At 50.6% G+C, this 19,866-nt stretch overlaps 1 protein-coding gene across 6 annotated transcripts in view; it reads right to left on the reverse strand.

Moving 5' to 3' along the window:
- Window positions 1-687: 687 nt before the first annotated feature.
- MVB12B (multivesicular body subunit 12B) overlaps window positions 688-19,866 on the reverse strand; it is a 57,375-nt gene continuing 38,196 nt past the window's right edge. For 5 of the 6 annotated variants that reach the window (XM_027892935.1, XM_027892932.1, XM_027892934.1 and 2 more), the window contains 3 exons: window positions 10,907-10,962; window positions 9,599-9,658; window positions 688-5,518 (listed from right to left, as the gene is read on the reverse strand). In XM_027892935.1, the coding sequence (XP_027748736.1) occupies window positions 5,432-5,518; window positions 9,599-9,658; window positions 10,907-10,962 (203 nt within the window). In that variant the 3' untranslated portion in view covers window positions 688-5,431. Of the gene's footprint in view, window positions 5,519-7,135; window positions 8,896-9,598; window positions 9,659-10,906; window positions 10,963-19,866 lie in introns of those variants that run through there. The other variant, XM_027892937.1, reaches the window with a different exon arrangement.

The following is a 19,866-nucleotide window of genomic DNA, read 5'->3' on the forward strand; positions in this document are numbered from 1 at the left end:
GCTCTGGGCAGCTCTGTGCCCACCTGCCAGCCCAGGAAGCCACAGGCTGGCGTGGGATCGGCCCACTCTGGTTTCTGTCCTCCCCACACCACCTCCCCCAGCCGGGACATTCAATCAGGTGCCAGTGACGGCTCCCACGGCAGCTCCAAGACGCTGCTGCTTAGTTTGTGGTGGAACAAGTGGAACCGCTTTCAAAAGGTTATAAAAACATGTGCCTGAAGAGAATGTCGGGAACTTGGGTATTAATCTCCCTTAATTCAAAGACCACTCAAAATAAGTGAAACAGAAATATTAGCTGGGGTGAGAAGATGCCAGAGGTCAGATTGTGCACCACCAGCTTGGGTCAAGTTCAGAAGAATAATTTAGCATAAAGAGTAAGAATTTTCAGTGTAGTGGTGTGGTACTGGCCTCTCCCTGGCTGAGCAGCCTATTCCCCCGGGGGGTGCCAGCCTGCCCACAGCGATGCCAGTGCGGCCACCGCAGCCCAGACCATGTGGCCACCGGCAGAGCTGATGGGATGGGCACTGCCCCGAGCCGAGCGCTGCCCTCACTGCCACGGGCACCAGCCCTGTGCCAGGTACTGCTTTTGCCAGGTTTTGCCCTGTCCTGCCCCATAAAACACTGTAATTGAGCTGGGTTGATTTCTATTTTTGACTTTGCAGCATACCTTTGGAGAGGGACATTTCAGACCGATTTTCCAAGGCTTTTTATATCCAATTTCCAAGAACAAAAAACCCAAACCAAAAGCACGTTCCCTACTGGGGATCGTGCTGCCACCCCCAGAGTTCACCATTCCAATCCAGGTAAGCCATTTCAGTCAGAAAATTAAAACACAAAGCACAGAGAATAAACTGATTAAAACAAGTTTCATTTAACAAATTATATTAAGAATACAGACTGAGTTATCACAGAATGAAACTTCCCTTTGTAAAATACAGGAGGGTCATCTAAAATAAATATAAAACATAATAACATTCATAAGATTAATGCACAGTAAAATCACTTCCAATAACCCAACCATCTTAGAAAACCACTTTGCAACTGCATAAAAGGTTCCTCTCTGCCATTTGCATGATGACATTTAAATCTGTTGCTGTTAGGAAACAATTTCATAACAAATGACCAGAATATCCAAAGTGTTTGGTTTCCCTGTAGTGAATGAACTGAGCAGCACCTCACTGAGCTTGTTTGTGAGCAGGGGAGCAGCCTCCCCTCCTCCCTGCACCACAGCCAGGGTCATCTGGGTTGGGATGACTGACACCAGCACCGCTGGGCTGCCCCGCTGCCAGGATTCCCACTGCTGGGGGGGATTCCCGGCTGTTAGTCAAGGCTCCAAGGCTGAGGTAATTAATTATCTGGATGTAGCAAGATCTGTCTGCCCTTCAGGAGCAGTGGGAACACCTCTCTGGGCTCCTGGGGCTGCCACGGGAGAGGCCATGGGCCTCTGTCTGGAGAGACAGACCCCATGTCACCCTGGGGGCAGCAGGGGGGTGAGGGCCAACATGGGACCAGCCAGCTCTGCAGGCACCACATCCTGATTTCCCTCCCCCCAGGAGATCTCAGGGCCCCATGGAGGAGGAGGTTCCAAGGTCAGCAGATGTGTGCCCTCACCACTAGCATCTGCCTGGCACATGCCTGACCGTGCCAGGAGTTCTCCAGGCTCAGAGGTGTGCACGTTCAGTCTGGAGAGCTCAGAACACTGAGGGGGCAGTGGTGGGTGTGAAACCAAACAAGCCCAAGGCTACAGACTACCAGCAACTTCTCACTGCACAGGAGGCTCCCAGGGATCCTCTGACAAACACGGCAGGCACACGCAGGGACAGTCACAGGGAAAGTCTGACAAAGTTTACTCCTATGGAACTAAGGCTACGAGGTGCTCCCACAGGGGAGACACCCGCTACAACTGTTCACACTGGAATTTTATCACAAAGTTCACACTCTACATCACTTCCTGTTCTAATTTCTTGCCTTTCTATGGTTAACACAGCAGACAGCACAGCCCGGCCTGGGTGGGCACAAGTCACCTTGGCACATGACCAGCTTCTTGCTGTGAGGAATCCAGGAGGCAGCACGTCACTACAAACTCACATCAGAAGGTGTATTTTACAGTAAGCAAACTCCTTATTGCCGCTTTTCTGTCTCTGTTGCAGATGCATGATAATTTGGCAAACTAACTTCTCCATCAGCCACAAGACTGAACTACCTAGAGATCAGTTTTGTTCTACAAATTCAGGCAAGGTAGCCAAGCACATCTGGTAAAGCTCTGCAAATCCACTTCTGTTGCTTTCCACTGACTCATCCCCTCCCCTTATGCTCCAGAAGACTTTTCCACAGCCAGACAACATCCACATCAGGCTCCCTGAACATTTATTGCCTAGGCCAATGCTTCCAGAGTCGCATTTCGGACAGGGAGGAAGATGCAGAGAGATGCTCATACTGGCAATGGTACATGCCAGTGCGGAGGACTCACTGCGAGGATGCAAGGACCAGCCTTGCAATGAGCTGCTGAGTAGAAAAGTTACAGAACAGCCAATAAAACCTGCCCATGGAAAGGCTGACCTGACACTCCGGATCTTGGGAACTCAGCGGTGCAATGAAAAAAGCTTCCTCTGATCAGTGGACTGTGAAGTTGACACAGACAACCACCCTGCACTGCCTGTCTCGCTGCGCTTTCAAGCAGTGACTACAAGCCCTCTCCCTTTTGGAATTGCCCAGTTTTCCTGCCTGTGGTTAGCAGGGCTGAGAGCTCAGCTGGCTCTCAGCAGCTGCAGCTTCTTGCTCAGAACCCCTTGAGTGCATTTGGCCCAGAGGAAATGAAGCTGTCCTGTCATGCATTTGGAACAGGGTGTCCCTGCAGTGCTGCGGTGCAGGATCTCACTGTGGACAGTAAACTCACCCCTCGAGGTTCTTCACAGGTGCACTCCTAAGCAGCTTTGCTGGCCCAGTGTCAGAGGAGAAGTAACTACAAATATATCCTTAAGATGTAGATGCCTGTCCCAGCTGCATGTCCCGCCAGTGTTTCAAGCACCCAGTATCTCCTGTAGGTCACTGCAGAACAGGCTGAGCTCACTATCTCCAGGGCAGCTGAGCAAACCTAACGGTTAAAACATTAAAGCATCGATTTTATCTCTAAACTAAATCTCACAGAAGGGACTCAAAGCTCTGCACCCATTTTCCCAGACATACCCAGCAGTGTGGCACTGAGTGCAGGGCTTGGCAGCTCTCAGAGCCCACTCCTCGCTGAGCCCCCTGGCTGCTGTGCAGGCAGCCCTGCCCTCACACGGAAAGAGGCAGCTTGAGGAAGGGCTCCTGGCAGTGGTCTCTCTATCTCCCACCGGCAGGCACTGCCCCTGGAGCTCTGCAGACGATTCTGGCTGCTCTGCACCAGCCTGCAGCACTGGGAACAGGGAAGGTCAGCTCTCATCCCAAAGCTACGAGGAATGCACCGCTGCAGACAGCTCCTGCCTACCTGCGTGACCACTGAGCCACAGGAGAAGCTATAAATGGATGTCACAGAAAACTACAGAACAAATTACAAGCAGAAAAACAGACAGACAAGAGATGGATGAGATGGGTACAGCACTACAGCGTGGAGTGGATTTGAACTTCAAGTGAACCTGAGCCAAATGACCAGGCTGCCATGGTATGTTCATTTGTCGATGTCGGCATCATCAATCTGGCCTTTGTGAAGCCTGGCAGTGAGGTCTGGCTTTTCTTTCCTGCAGGATAAATAACAACTAAAAATGTTGCTGCAACCTCCAAGTAAACGAGCACTTCCAGGGGGTCACACAAGGCTCCAGAGCTGGTGCAAACGGCACAACCTTAACTCTTCTGCCCGAAACTAACACAGCCAAACTGGCCTCTGCTCTCCAACCACATGGCTGCTCTACAGAGGCAGCTCCAGAAAATTATTTACCTGATTGGAAGCAGCTAAAGCAAAGATCTGGACTTGGTTTGTCTCAAATGTTACAGTATTTTGTGCTCATTATCCCAGCACTACGGTGTGGTGCCTTAAAACCAAAAATGAATCTTTGGACAAGAAATATTTTACATATGTACAAATAAAAAATAGAAGCTGACAGTACAAAACCTGCTATTAGTCACCATTCTGTGCAACTAGCAAATGCCAGATCAATCCAAGGCAGTGCAAAGAGGGTTGGGGCACACATATGACCCAGGCTGAGAGAGACAACACTGTTACTGTTACCATGGCAATTGCATTTCAGTGGCATCAGGAAATCACTGTTTTACAATATAAAAAATTGTATGTTTTAACACTTACTCAAAAATTGCCATTTTGCTGCCATGATGTAGCTTTGTTTTACAGCAGTGACTTAAAAGAGCAGCATGGAGTCAGATGGGCACTTGTAAATAACTTATTACAGCAACGGACTTCTCCAAGACATGCATTTGGCTCAGGAGTGAGCCCAGGTCAGTGATCGCAGGGGGCTGAGGTCAGGGTTTAATGCATCCCACTCTCATCCTGCGTCATGTCAGAGTTCAGTCCTTCCCTACGAGCGCCCAGGGAACAGGCACATCTCTTTTATTTTAGCAGCTAGCAGGGCATGTTAGAGAATTGTTTCAAGTGACTGGCAGGTGATGGCATCCCAGTTGTCAGCGAGGTCCTGGCTCCACAGGCAGCTCGGCCGGGTCAGCAGGGTGCTGCTGGAGTCTGCCAGCGTGGTGCTGCCAGCATCCAGATGGGAAGAAACACAGGATGTTTGTTGGTCTAGATCCGGATGGACACAAGGACACCCTGTGCAAAGCCGAGATGCTTCACCTCGGCACTCTGCCTGCCCTGCCCTGCTCTGCCAGTGCCCAGGGAGAGCCCAAGATAGGCATGAGCCAGTGGCCTCAGCTCCCCCAGCTCCAGCAAATCCAGTGACTATAGTGGGTGTATGGAGGGGAACTGATCCTGGCTGTGGCAGAACTGCTGTGCCCAGACCTTGGTAGAGGGATGAGGCACCTGCTGCAGCTTGGTACTGCCACCGGACCGAGCCCCGCAGGGACCTCCTGCTGCAAGGCATCGAGAGCAGATCGGTTCCACAGCAGCTTGGGCAGCATTACCCGGCCATGCCTTTTACTGTTCCATTTAGGGCTGAGAGTTCTCGATGGTCTGCGAGCTCCCAGCTGTGTTTGCAGGGGTTTGCTGCAGCTCTGGATTCTGTGATGTCCTGCAGCAGGGTTACAAAGTGGGGATGACCAAGGCTCCCAGTCCTGTACTCACATGGAGAGGGGTCTGCAGCGTGTGTGGGGGTGCAGCTGCCGAAGGGTCGCGCAGTCCCAGCGTGTGGAGCGGCGTGTGCGAAGGGTGGTGCAGCGCAGGGTGGTGGCAGGACACACCAAGGTCTGCCAGGAGGGTCCCAGCACTGTGTGCCGTGTCCCGCTCAGTAGTATGCACGCACACGCCCGCTCCGGCGCCGATGGCCCCTCAGGATGGTGGGACCGGCGGGCAGCGGGTGGGGCTGGGTGGCAGGCGGGCCGCCGCGCTCTGCTCCGTCCGGAAGCTGTAGTCGTACTGCAGGGTAAACCAGAGAGAGAGAACCTTGGGGCACTGACCCACGCAGCCCAGGCCAGGGCATGTGACCACGCAGCCACAATGCTCATGCCTAGGGTGGCACGATACAAGGAGTAGAAAAATGTGGTAAAAACGGGGCCTGGCAGCAGCTGGCCCAAGCAGGGTCATACACGGTGAGCCTGCTGGCATCACCTGACCCCATAGCAGTGAACCCCCCAGGTAGGATCTACCCCCTCCCTCAAAACCCAGCATTAACACAAGCATGACCACACTCATCCTGTACATAAAACAGCTAGTCAGAAAGATTCCCCTTGGCAGGTTTTATACACAAGCCGGTACCATGAAAATTAATATTTTCAGTTCGACAAGGTTGGTGAAAATTTCTATATACACATCCCTGCACTCCCACGATGTCACTGCAGCCCAGGGACACCCCTACAACTGAGGGACAGCCCCAGCAGCCACGGAGCCCAGGTGCTGAAGCGCCTGGCGTGCACTGTAGCAGTGCCATCTCGTGGCATGCCGTGGGCAGCACCCTGCAGGCCCCGGGCCACCCCAGGCCACCCCAGGAGAGGCCCAAGTGGCAGTGGCCCGCCCACGGTGGGTGGGTGGTCAAAGCAGTGCCATGCAATGGGGCTGCCGGGGCAGGAGCTGCCCGTGACCACACACCCACCACAACAGCCTCATAGAGGGACTGCTGCTCCCCCCATCTCCCATTTGTGGCCCCTGGAATGTCACAAACACATCTCCCCGTGGCCTTGAACCACTCCTTGCCAGCCACCCAAGGGCACAAGATATGCTGTCAGCGAGGTGACCCTGGGAACCAGGAGCTGCGCTGGGGCCTGGCCTGCTGGAGTTGTACCAATTGCGCCAGGGCTATGCTGGGGCTGTGCCAGGGCTGTGCCAGTTGTGCCAGGTCCGTGCCAGGTCCATGGCAGTTGTGCCGGGGCTGTGCCAGGGCTGTGCCAGTTGTGCCAGGGCTGTGCTGCCTCTGCTTCCCAACTCAGCCGAGCTGCGGGGGTCCTGCCCCTCCGGAGCACACGGGCCCAGCCCCGCCGAGCCCATCCCGGGCCCGGGCCCATCCCGGGCCCGGGCCCATCCCGGCGGACGGGGCGGCGCGGGGCCGGCAGGGGGCGCCACAGCTTCGCGCCGGGCAGGGCCGGGCGGCGCCACGGGGCGGGAACGGGGCGGGAACGGGGCGGGAACGGGGCGGGAACGGGGCGGGAACGGGGCGGGAACGGGGCGGGAACGGGGCGGGGGGACTGAGCCGGGGCTGTACCGGGAGCTGAGCCCGGGGGCTGTACCGGGACATGTACCGGGGCTGTACCGGGGCTGTGCAGGGAGCTGTGCCGGGACATGTACCGGGGCTGTACCGGGAGCTGAGCCCGGGGGCTGTGCCGGGACATGTACCGGGGCTGTGCAGGGAGCTGTGCCCGGGGGCTGTGCCGGGGCTGTACCGGGAGCTATACCGGGGCTGTGCCCGGGGGCTGTGCCGGGGCTCGGGGGGCTGTCCCGGGAGCAGTGCCCGTCACCCCCCGGCCGCACCTCCCTGTCGCGGCGCACCCTCGCGCCGTTCGCAATAGGCGTCATTTTTCAACACCCAAACGCATAAAGATGTCAGCTCAAACTGTTTACTAATTAACACTTAAAAAGACACAAATTAGATATGCGTGGCTAAGAGCAATTATAATCAAGACGAATCTCTCCAGTCATTGGGGAACTGAGGAAACTCCTAATTGCTGGAACCAATGTTTTAAAAACTGAAATCATGCCAGTTAGTAAATATGTTCATTTAAAAAACATTTCATGTGACTGCACTCTGGAGAATTGCCTACAAACATGCGAACAAGAAAAAATATTGCTGTGGAAAATTAAAATTTTAAGCTCTTTTAGATTTACAACTTCTTCATTAAATATATTTGCGAAGAGCAGCCCATGATAACTTGTAGCAATTCAGTGGTTAAATAAACTGCCTTCCCTGTCAGTTTAAAAGGAATGATGAGTATTGGATGCTTGCTTTACTAATTACTCTCTCTAGACTTTTCACTCCACACCAAGCTCAAAGGAAGACAAGATGTGCCCCACGAGTGGCCGGACCACTGCGCTCTCTGCCACAGCCACGGGCACCTCAGCACCCACCATGGAGCTGCAGTGACAGTGCCAGCACCTTTCCTGTCACCTGCACCTGCCCAGGTGCCTGCTTGGGGATGCTCCCCTAGCCAGGACAGGCAGGAACAGTGAGGACAAAGCCCCCTGGTCCTGCAGGGAGAGCTGGCAGCAGCGCTGCCAGGGCTCTGCTTCTCTGCTGTCCATCCCACATCCACCAAAGCAGCCATGAACAACAGCATGCACCGCTTACACCTGTGCTTCACCACGTCTTCATACCCCAGATCTCCATGCAATGCCCTGGGCATGGATGTGCCATCCTGGAGCAATGAGAGCAGCCTGGGTGCAGTCCAGGATTTGCGCCTATTTCCATTATTTTCCTGACAGGGGGGAGTCCTGTCACTCAGCTGCCTGCAGCTTGGAGGATGGGTGCATAATGTGGCAACAGAGAACAATAACTCTTGGAATTCTTTGGGAATATTTTTTGCAAGGCATCTTGCTCCAGGGAGAATGTTCTGGCTGCTTTGGAAATCCAGAAGATTTGCTGTAATGGTGCTATTGCTTGCAAGGGAAATAAAGCCATGCTGAAATTCACAATATTTATATGTGTAGCTCTCTATGTGCAGACAAGATGCTTCATCAAGGAATATGGGCTGCATAAACATATTTTTCATTACTCTGGAATGCACACAGCCTACGATGGAGCAGGAGCTGTGGCAGAGCCAGCAGGTATCAGCCTCTCTTCCCTGGCCCACACAAACCATTCCAGTGCTGGTGTCCCCTCATTCCACAGCCCTGTGAGGGCACAGGCAGGGCTGCACAGCCCAACCCTCCAGGCAGCCCCGAGCTGCCAGACCTCTTCCACACCAGGCAACACACAGAGATGCTGCAGAAGCAAATCCAGCACCACTTTGATTCCCCTTGGGCCAAAAGGACCATCTGCTCCCCGGCCAGCTCCCAGCAAGAGCGAGGAAGGAGGCAGGCATGCAGAGGGGCTGCCAGCTCTGAGCACACCAGGCTCCCAGGGCTCCTCCTGACAGATGTAAGCAGTCCTGAGCAGAGCCATGGCACATGTGCCACGTGGTAGGACCGCAGCACCTGAGGCAATGGGTGCTTCTGTCAGCCATTGCCCCTGTCAGGCAGCATCTCCAGAGCTGCCATTGCAGGCCCACTGTGTGCCTGCAAAAGCTCTGGCAACCAATCACCTTCTTCTTGTACTCAGACAAAACTTCCAGGCAGAAGAGGATGGATTTAGGCAACTGGAGTCACAACTGGAATCAAAAAGTGGAGAAACTCTGAGCAGTTTTGTGATGCCATCATGTTACTCTCTGCCTTGAACCCAGCTGGTAGGCAGAGGAGAAGGTCTTTGTGACCAATGGTGCCTGAAAAAGTATGTGCTGCTGAGACAAATATCTTCCTGGTCCGAGACTTCAGCTGCAAGGGCACCTTTGCAGAGCAGGCAGCTCCTCAGCACCATGTTGCAGAATGCTCCCTTGGGACCACCCTTGGTTTGGTGGCTGCCTCCTCCCATAGCTCCTCAAACACTCACACCCACTGAAATGCAGCCCAGTTCCCCTGACAACAACTTATCAGCATCACCACACTGAAAACTGATGAAGGTGTTGACCTGATATTGCTGAGTCAAGTCCATTTACCTTCCTGACATACAAGAGGCACCTAACAGTGTCCTGCTTGCACTATGTGTTGTTAATACATGAGAAAGAAAGGTTAACCAAGACACATATCTGGAATTGAACAGAGGGCCCCAAACTTTGCCATTAGATGAACCACCTAAAGCATCTTCACTCAGTGCAGATCACAGAGGACATCCCTGATCCTGAGCTTACCTCTTGACTTTATCCCCTCTCAGTGATTTGGCAATGACAAGAAAAGCCTTTTCCATAAGGGAAGGTATCTTACAACAAAGTAAGCACAGCTCTTGTGACTTGCTCAGTGCTGGATGGTACTACTTACCTCCTTTTCGATTTCTGCAAGAGTTTTGATTGTGATGCCCAAGAGATCAACTGGCTGCATCTGGCAAGAAAGAAACAATGCCAAATTTAGGTGGGTGGTGGTGGTGGTGGTTGTTTTGGGTTTGTTTTGTTTAAAGTCAGCAAACACTCTATCACCAGAGATTTAGAGGCACCATCTGTGAACACAGGGATGGCCCTGCTCCTCATTGCACCAGGAGAGCAAAGCAGCAGACAGCAGGTTGTGGCCAACAGCTCCAACGCCTTTCTCCCTCAGCGTGACAGCCGACACTCACCTCCACGTCAGAGGTGCATCTGCCACCACCTCCCACTGAGGGACCCAGTCTGTAGCACCCGATGGACTTCTGTGGCAGCAGCATCGAGGTGTGAGAGGCACGGGCTGCGGGAAGCCTCGACCAAACTGACCATATGGTGGCAATGGTGTCTAAAGGATCCGCGGGGAGGATTAGCACAACCTAATCTCTCTGCATTTGTCCTCACAGCAGGGACTCCATCTTTCTGGGAATAAAGGCCCATATACAACCCTTTCAGAAAGCCAGGGTTGTGCAAAACCCCCTGTCAGCAGGAAGAGGAAAGCAGAAAACCAGAGCACTACTGAAAAATCAGACACAGCTGATGGTTTAACAGCTTCTTGCAAATTGTTTTTTAAAGAGATACTGGTTTAGCATCGGATGGATTCAGGAACTGGTCGTGGGATGCTGAACTTTGAGCTCTGGATCATAAACTTTAACAAGTACTGGCCCAGTGACACTCAAAGGTCATTCTGAACCCAGCAGGGTCTCTGCTCTCCTAGGGTGGCCCTGCAGTGCCTGGTGCTGAGCAGGCAGCACCCGGTGCCCTCTCCAGCCCGCAGCCAGGCACTGGGGTGCACCCTGCCACTACCACTGCCCTGAACTTCTGGGGTGCCAAGAGGAAGTAGTAAAGCTGATGGCACTATGCCACCCCCGTGGCAGGTTAAATCCAGGAGAACTCCACATCTGCAGCTTTCTTTACAATCTATGCTAAGAAATTAGAAATGATTCCAGCACCAGGGAGTCCCACTGCCATTCCTATTTCTGATGGCAATAAATCTTCCAACCCCAGGACAATTCAGTTTTAGAAGTGATCTGGCAAAAGCCCTTCTCACCAAATGGGCAACTATTGTGACGTGCAACCTCAGCCCATCTCAAGCACTGGGTATATATTTGGCCCCTCAACAGAAAAGCTTCCAGGTAATATTGTTGATGTTTTGTGACCACTTTCCATGAAACAATGAATTTCAGACACTGGGAGAACAACGAAGGCAACTCACCCCTTCAGGAGCACAGGCAAACTTCTCTGAAATCATAAAAGGCACTCCATCCATTGCTGAAAGGGACAAGACATCACGTCACATTTCCAGCTGATTTCTGACATTCAACTTCTCACATTCCCAGTGACAGATCAAGTATTCACAGCACTGACACATGACTGATTGCTCCTAGATGTTACTGCCAGCCTCTTCTTCCCTCTAACCTGCCAGTGGTTTCTTTCCATTTAAGACATAGCTGGGTCAGTCCCTACCAAACCAGGAATCCAACAAATCTTCCCTGCTCTATCCATGTACAATTTCATGGTGTCAACTTTGCATTTTCCAATTTCATTCAGCTGCCAAAACAGGACAGTATTTGAAACTGGAAGGAGGACACACATCTATTTACCACCTCCTCACTGAAGCAGCTGAGCACACTGGGTGGTGTCTGAGCAAGAAAATAAGGAACAGCTGGTTCAGGGAACTTGTACCCCCCCCAGCAGTCAGTACCACCACCTGTGTACCAGGCAGTAAGTGCTACCACCTGGGCAGGATGATGACAAACACCTGGGGCCAAGTACCCTCCCCAGCCTGGCTGCTGCCAGTGCAAACTCAACAGTGAGCAATGGAGCTCAAACACTTGCAAGCAACAACTGAAGGATAGAAACCAATGGAATACAGGCATCATCGTAGTGCAATGATGCTCAGTGTGTTTGTTATCACCACCTTGGAGACATCACAGGTAGCCTGCCACGAGATGTGGCAGCACAAGGGAGACACTTACTTTTAAAACATGTAACTCAGCAATTTGCACACAAGACTGCAAAGGGCATATTTCTAAGGCAGTGCACACCCCAGATATACCCCTTTTATTGCACTAACAGCTTTAACATTTGAAGTCTTTAAATTTCAGCTCTAAAAGAAATAAAAACTTCAAATTTAAGCCGTGAAATGCCCCAGTGTGATCCTCAAATAGGGTTTCCTTTCAGAAAGGATCTGGGCTCACAAACTCAGCATTCCTCCGCTTACCATTTGTAACTTCTACCAGCACCACTCAGTTACCATGTTAGTGATTTAACAAGGACCATTTAAGAATACTTAGCTTTTTACATTTGCTTTGTCTATTTTTGACTTAAACACCCTCTCCAATGGAGTATTTTGCTATCGAGGGTGCTGTGTGGCAGTCACAGCACAAAGAGAAACAAAAGGAAACAGATGAAAAGCAGCATCACCAAATCCAGGAAGTTTTAAACCTGGAAGACCATCTGCATTTGTTATCCGACAGAAACACGCTTTGATCAGCCACACGCCGGCTTTTGTAAAGTAATCTAAAGCCTGAGCCACAAGCGAGGCATCCCCACAGCCCCCAGAGCCACCCCCGTCCCTCGGCCACGCGCTCAGCCCCGAGCTCAGGACTACGGAGCGAGGCAGCAGATGAAAGCAGGGTGAGCCAAAGGCTCAGCAGCGCAATTAGCACTCTCCTAAACAAACGAGCTTCAACAGAGCTGTAATTAAGCAGGCCTGTAATTAAGTATATGCCCTTTATCATAACGATCATGCTTAAAAATGGCATGATGCATGGAAGTGTGTTATTAACGCCGCGCTCCCCGAGCGCAGGAGCCGGCGTGTCAGGCCCGTCACCAGCCTGCTGCTAAAATGCATTAAAGGCAGAAAGCAGAAAACAAGGCATGCATTCAGTGGCTCCTTTCACAGCCAGGCACCAGAGCCACGAGGGTTTAAACACCACCAATTCTGGAAACTTTACAGAAACAAGGCCCCAGGAGGCCGCTGCCTCTACCTGCCCCAGAGCCGAAGGGCAAGAGCCCCACTTCAAACCGCGGCTCAGCCGGGCTCCTGGAGCCCTTGGGCACCCAAGGGACTGCAGGCAGGCAGTGGGGACTCCCTGAGATGCTTGGGGAGCATCCCTCCTCCTTCACTTCTGATCCCAGGCTGAGCAAGGGCCCCGGACAAGGCGAACACTCTGGGGGAAGGACTGCCTGCTGCCCTGCACACAGGATGAGACACCCATCGCTGCTGATGCCCAAGATGTTCTTTTCACATTCATGAAGATTTCAATTCAGGCCTAATTCCCACAGCAGCTCAGAGAGACTTGCAGGAGAGGGGCAGTCATGATGATCTCCAGGCCAGGCAACTCCAGCAACAGCAGGAAAGAGCTCCCATCATCATCTTGGAGCCCGACTGGGTATCCAGCACTGGGGTGTCCCGCACCGGGGTCTGAGCACTGGGGCCACTGCTCCTGCCACGCACCATGAGGCAGTGCACAACTGCTGTTTACAGCAGTTAATGTCATGATAAAACGTAATGAAACCAGAACTGTAGGAGGGCATTTTAATTTCATGTCCCTTGTCCTGATGTTGTGCAGCAGGACATCATAAAAATAAACATTATCAGCACCTTCTGATTCCTCCCTTCTCCTCTTGCCTTTAAAGCATTCCTGGCAGGCTCTGATGAGCAAGCACTGTGCTGAGATCCTGCCCTGTGTCACCACCTCCATGGGGAGTGTCACACTAACAGACCAGGCCCTGGCCCTGAGGTGCAGTTCCTGTTTTAGTCTGGCCAAAAGCTATTCCAGGCTCCTCCACGTCAATCTGCACCACGTTTGAGACCAGCAGATGGCAACACCAGGGGATAAAGGAACTGGTTCTGGTGAATGATAAAGCTCGACTCTTTCCAGAGGTACCTGTGCTGATTCAAAAAAAAACCAGTGGGTGAGGTCCCAGTTGTACAACATTACTCATACCACTACAGAAGCAGCTAACACACTGACCTACACAGGTTTCAATATCTTTAAAGGTTGTGACTTTAAAATATTCCCCCCCCAAAATTATAATTGTTTGCACCTTGCAGGTTAAAGCCTCCTTGCACAGGTAGGCAGAGCTGCCCTTGCCCCACAAAGCCTCACTGCCAGAAGGACACTCGCCCACTGGGGCCCCCCAGCCAGGGGCTGAACCCAGCAGTTCTCCCCATGCCACTACACCCACAGCACCTGCAACAGGTGAGGGAGGTGCCTGTGCTCTTCTCCCTCCAAATGGAACAAAATAAAACGGGATTTCAGAAGGAAAACTCTTTCCAATGGCTATTTGCTGCCTCCCAGGATCGGCTTCTCCCTGAGGGTCACAGCTGATAAGCTCAGGCACTGAAATTAGATAAAGGGTTAAAAGGAGCCAGCAGCCATAACCACACTCCTAAACCCCAACCCTGAAGGACAGTGTTCCCATGAATTCCCGACAGCAGCCAGGAGGTGGATGGATGCCTCAGTGAGGGTCCCTTTGTGGGTGCAGGACCACTGAAATGCACAACCAACTTTTACCTGGTGGCTACTTTAAGTAATTTACCAAGACTTGCTCTAAGGCTTCCTCAGGGAGGACACCAAAGCACGGTCTATAAATCAACTTGTTAGCTCGCTTAGAAATTCTCTCTTTAATCTGAAAAAGTACCATCACCCTCCTCTAAGCACTCAAGAGATACTGCCTTCTGTGCTACAGACTCCAACTAAATCTCAGTTGTCAAATTAGTAATTCATCTTTCTTGAATAACTATATTTTTAGCAAAGCTACCAGATTTAAATAATCAGACCTGCCAATGCTACCCTAATTTGAACATGCTGACGAACTTTCACAGGCAGCATCAGCTAACATAATGAGTTTCTGGATGACAAAGAACTTCAGACTGTAGTTCTTTACCCAGCGTAATAAGCACTTGTTCTTTTCTACAATGCACACATAAAAGAGAAATCTAAATAATAGTTGCCGTAATTATCTTGAAAAATATGTGGTGATTAATGGTGATTATGAAAATCTGTATAATTGTTCACTGAAACTCCAAAGATCAGATGCTCTCTTGAAGCAGCCATCAATGAAGAACTTGGGAACACAAAAGCTTCCAAGCTCCTGCCCGCTGGAAGCATGTGAGGACGGGCCTGCCTGCGTGCCAGCTCAGCTCTCACTCTCCCATGACCTCTGCCAGAGGTTCCAGGATGTCCATGATGTGATCCACGTGTCATTACAGTTCAAAGCACGAAGTTCAACCTGTTATTTATGCAAATAATTAATTACTCTAGTAAGCAACTCGCAGTTTGTCATGACATATTAATGACTTGATAGACTTCTATGAACTAGTGAGCACAGGACAGCAGAGCGCTTTTATCGTCATTTAATTTAAAAACGATCCTGTGTGAAATTATCTAGTCGTGAGTGATGGAAGCATAAAGAACAGACTCAGCAAAGCTTCTTTTGGATCATTGCTTTATTAATGGTAACGTCAGGGAAATGAAAAATGCTAACATTGTCATATTTAGCTCCTGGGTACAGATGAATCGCTGCCTCAGAGCCTGGCGGGCTCCGTTTGCACACTGCAGTGAGTGCTAATTCCTCACACCATGATTGTGGGGATATGCAGCCACGAAAGAGTTTATATACCTCAACTCCCAAGGAAATAACAGCTGTTTCTGCATTAAATTCTCACCATAAGCCTTTATAGCTTTGTATTTCTTTACTGCTGTTTTTGCATAGCCCTTTACACTTGAATTTTTGACTGCTGATATTAAAAATATTTAAATAAATAAATCCCTTGCAAAACATTTTTCTGCATGACTTTGACAACAAAGCACTGTTAGTCCAAACCAACAAAAAAACTAACACTGAATGTGCTACTGCCACCTTTAAAATTTAAATGATCTTAGATTTTAGACAGACCTTTCTCTTAATGCCGCAGAATTGTTCACATTTTCCCCAGACCTGAGAGCTAGCAGAGTGTTCATGTTTTACCAAGATGAATATCTCATAAACCAGCACACAGCAACACCATAAAACTGAGTTTCCCTGCTTAGAGAAGCTAAATGGCACCAGAGGAACACGGGAGCAGGTTGAGAACCAGCGGCTGGCAGAGAGCACGGGCATGGCATTGCTTGGAGGGGACCATGGTCAGGCTGGAGGGGCACATGAGTCCCTGTAAGGTGTGGGCAATGAGGGAGCCCACCCAGAAGAGGCTGCTGCCCCCAGCATGGAGCCCAGTGGCGGGTGGGCACTGGGAGGGACACCTCCCTTGGTACCCCTTTCCAGCCCCTGCCACGCACACGGCTCTGGCTCTCATCCGTGCCCAAGGCACACGCCCAGGCTCATGAGACCCACGAGCACGTCATGCAGCAGTCATGGGGCAGCAAGGCAGAGGGGGCACAGCCAGCTGGGAACACCCAGCCCTGTGCCTGCTGTCCAGGTCTGGCCAGGCAGCAGCACAAAACCACCCGGCGCCTGGTGCAGCGAGTGGGGGAGCAGGGCCCTCCTGGGCTGGACAAGGAAACCTCTGCCTTGGGAAAGGTTTACAGCTTTCCTGTTCATCTTGAAATGACTTTGATTAAAAAAACAGACCTGGACTAAATTTTCATTTTTGCTAATTTGATTGTCAGCCTTGATTTTCTCTGCTTCCTGCACAGCTCATGACATGGCACAATTAGTTCTTTACTGCTAAGATCAAGCCATGAAAACACTTGAGAAAATACTCCTGGTTTTGATTATTTTCTTCTTTTAAATAAAGTGAGGGTTAAGAACTGCATGGTGACAGCTAAGGAGCACCTCAGCACTGTGGCTCCAACAGCACCAGAGAACATGGAGAGACTTCAAACAAGCTCTTCAAATTGCAAGTGTTTAGGAGCTCTTGATTTTATTATTTTTTAATAAAATGTCCCCTTTGAAGTCTCTGCACCACACTAAACTTCAAAGATCACACCTTAGCATGTGCTACTTCCAAGCAACAACCCTTAATTAATTAGAGCAGAGCAGATACAAACCAGGGCACTGGCGCGGGGCTGCAGCAGAGCCGGGGCTAGGCCAGCTCAGGCATGGGGAGGTGAAGGAAGGCAAAGGGAGGAGAAGGCAGGCTCTCCTCCAGCCTCAGCGCACAGCCACGCGCTGAAGAGAAACGCAGATGCTTTTCCATTCCTTTCAGCTCTGGCTGTAATGACAGACTCCTTGGAAGTCATTAAACATGTAATGTCTGTCTGCTGCAGCGGCCGGGCGGCGCAGGCTGGAGCAGCACTCGCAAAAAGCATCTCGGGTAGCCCCACAATGGCTGCAGTGTTCCCTGGCTGGTGGCTGGAAATTTCTGCTGCTTGATGAGAGAAACACCCCATTGGGTAATGTGGCTTCCTCCCAGCACGGGGATGTTTCGCTCCCCAGTCATTTCAGTGCTGCAGGGTAGGAGCAGGGGGTATTAAAGCCACACGCTGCATTTCGTTGCAACGTCTGGCCCTGGAAGCTTTGAATTTCCTTTGCTAAGCCACCTACAGTGTGAGGTGGGATTTGTTGCCACTATCAGGGTTCTGGGCTCCCCAAGCTCTCTGGACAGCAGCCAGGTCACCAGCCAGGGGAAGATGCTCACGTGTACAACAACACTGTGATCCTGCCCAGCAGCACCCCATGCCCTCCAGCTGTGCACCGAGTGACCAACATCTGTCCCACAGGGCTCCCAGGGGAGACAAGGGTGCATGGCATCCTCTCTTTATATGGTTTTGCTTTAAAGGGCTTGAGTTATTTTTTAACATGCAGGCAGCTTTGTGTTTCCAGTAGAAGCAGGGGAAAGAATCCCAATCAGCTGCCTCAGAACACCATGCTCTCCATTCCCCAGGCATCCCTGAAGGTTAGTGCAAAGAAGAAATTCATAAGGCACGTGACTAGGAGGACATGGGACACCCATCTCCTACCCTGGAGCTCACTGATGCAGAGTGTGCTCCCACTATCCCATGGAACACTCATCCAGCAAGGAGAGCCCTAACACGGACACAAAGCTGAGGCCTTCAGCGCTGGAGAGGACAGCACAGGGCATGGGCACTGCCCGGCTGTGGGAGCCTGTACCTGGCACTGAGGACTGGGGGCTGAAAAGCCAAGGGATGTGCCTCTCTCCTCCCAGCCACCAGACAGATCCACGGCTCTGCAGAGGCAAAAGCTCCTCTGCAGGAGGAGATCCACTGCACAGCAACTCGGGATCCAGATCTCCTAATGGGATTTAATTTTTAAGTGTTCAGAGTCATTACTGGAGCCACATATTTCTATCAGGTAAATTTCATTTGCATATGCAAATGATATCAAAATACATTGCACCATTAATATGATCAGTAATTACATAATAATAGTCACTAATCTCCACACAGATCAAACTTACAGTTTTGTAGCTATTAAGGAAACTGTGCTTTGTAATTAAGATAATCCTCATTTCCAGATGCTAATTAACTATATAATAATTAGCTTCTTTTGCTAATGTAAATTAAGTATTTTCATCCTTATTGGTAAAGGAGTTACTTATCACTTAAAAAAGGGACAACCTAGAAATAATCCCACCTCCCCCTTAAAGGTGAAAAGGTAACTCCATTTTTATCAGTCTCATTTGTGAATGCAAATGAGCCCCGATTAATCAAGTCACAGGGAAATGTGCCCATCTAGCACGGCCAGCGCCGGGCACAGCCCTCCAGCCCTCAAGAGGATGGGGATGGCTCGTCCCTGGCTCCTCTCCCGCTGGTGCCAGCGCAGTGGGGACACGCCGTGCTGCCCAGCCACAGCCAGGGGCACTGGAGCTGCCCCGCAGAGCCGTCCGGGCATGGGGCCGGGGGCACGGAGCCCCGGGATGGCGGGGAGTGGTGGCGGGCACGAGGGGCAGCGCTGCCAGCCTGCCGAGCCACCCTGGCAGGGCTCGGCCTTGGCGCAGCGCATTCATCATCGGCAAAACCAATCCACCCGCTCTGCACCACCATTTGTCATTAATTATGCTAATCAGCACACCATTACTCTCCACTGACACCACGGCACTTATTAGCTAGTTACAGCTTTTCAAAAGCACAGCTTATTGTGTATGTGAGTGCTGCTCCTGCATTAGCCTACAGGGAAGAAATGTCCAATTATGAAAAAAAGAAATTTGCTATTATCTCCTCCTAACAAACCAATTTAGTAATTACAAAAGTCTCTGAACTCAGAAGGATTTGTTAAGAGGAGCTGAGTGATGAAACCAGAGAATTTTCTTTGCAATAACTTTTTGAGTTGAAACTGAAGAGACAATAGAGAACAAGCAGCTTTTATTATCTTAATTATGGCTCTTGCATCTTCACTTAAGATGATCAAAAAGTAGAATTTATCTAAACGTGTGACTCTATTTGGCTCTTTCCTTAACTATGATTTGTTTATTTTAATAGATATGCAGCCAAATGTGTGTAATACGGCACAGACACGGACAGGCCCAGCCTGTTCCCAGCCCACAGCTCTGAACCATGCACAGCAGACACCCCCCCAGAGCCCCTGCACGCCCACGGGACACGCCAGGAGCAGGGACACAGCCCCACGCTGCCAGAGCTAAAGGGAGGGAGAGGGGGCCTGAAAAGTCCATGGAAAACCAGCTTTGCTGGAGCATCCAATTCCTGTGTTGATCTGCTCACTGTGAGAGGACACCACTAGTTTTAGAAGCTTAATATGTGTTAAGAGCTCATTAATATCCTCAGAGTAAATGGGCCTATTAAAACATCTTTAAGCAATATCTGAACATACATCTCCCTAAACTATATTTAATGACTGTACTTAAGATACATTATATGCAAGTCTTAATGAGACATTGGATAGCATTTTGAAGATTAAAATTAGAGAATCCTTATAAAGTCTGTCCACTTAATGTAGCCTTAAGCTGCACTGATGAAACGCATTACCACCAAATTATTACTTCATTAGAACAAATATTTTCTAATAATTTCTGATTTATACCATTAGTTGTCTCTCTATATATTATTCGTATCTATATGAATATTTGAGTATACACTAAACAAGTTTCCAGTTCCACAGGAGATGGGAGAAATTCTGAGCTTTCTAATGGCTGAGTTAATTACTTGTCTTTTTTTCTATTGAGTTAAAAACACACACTCTTCCTAAAAGTCCATTTACTGTGTCCCCACTTTTCTAATTTAATTGGGGATTTTAATTCCATTAACC

Source organism: Empidonax traillii, unplaced genomic scaffold (assembly GCF_003031625.1).
Source record: "Empidonax traillii isolate 1590-97213 ecotype Southwest subspecies unplaced genomic scaffold, ASM303162v1 scaffold375:size1330703, whole genome shotgun sequence".
NCBI lineage: Eukaryota > Metazoa > Chordata > Aves > Passeriformes > Tyrannidae > Empidonax > Empidonax traillii.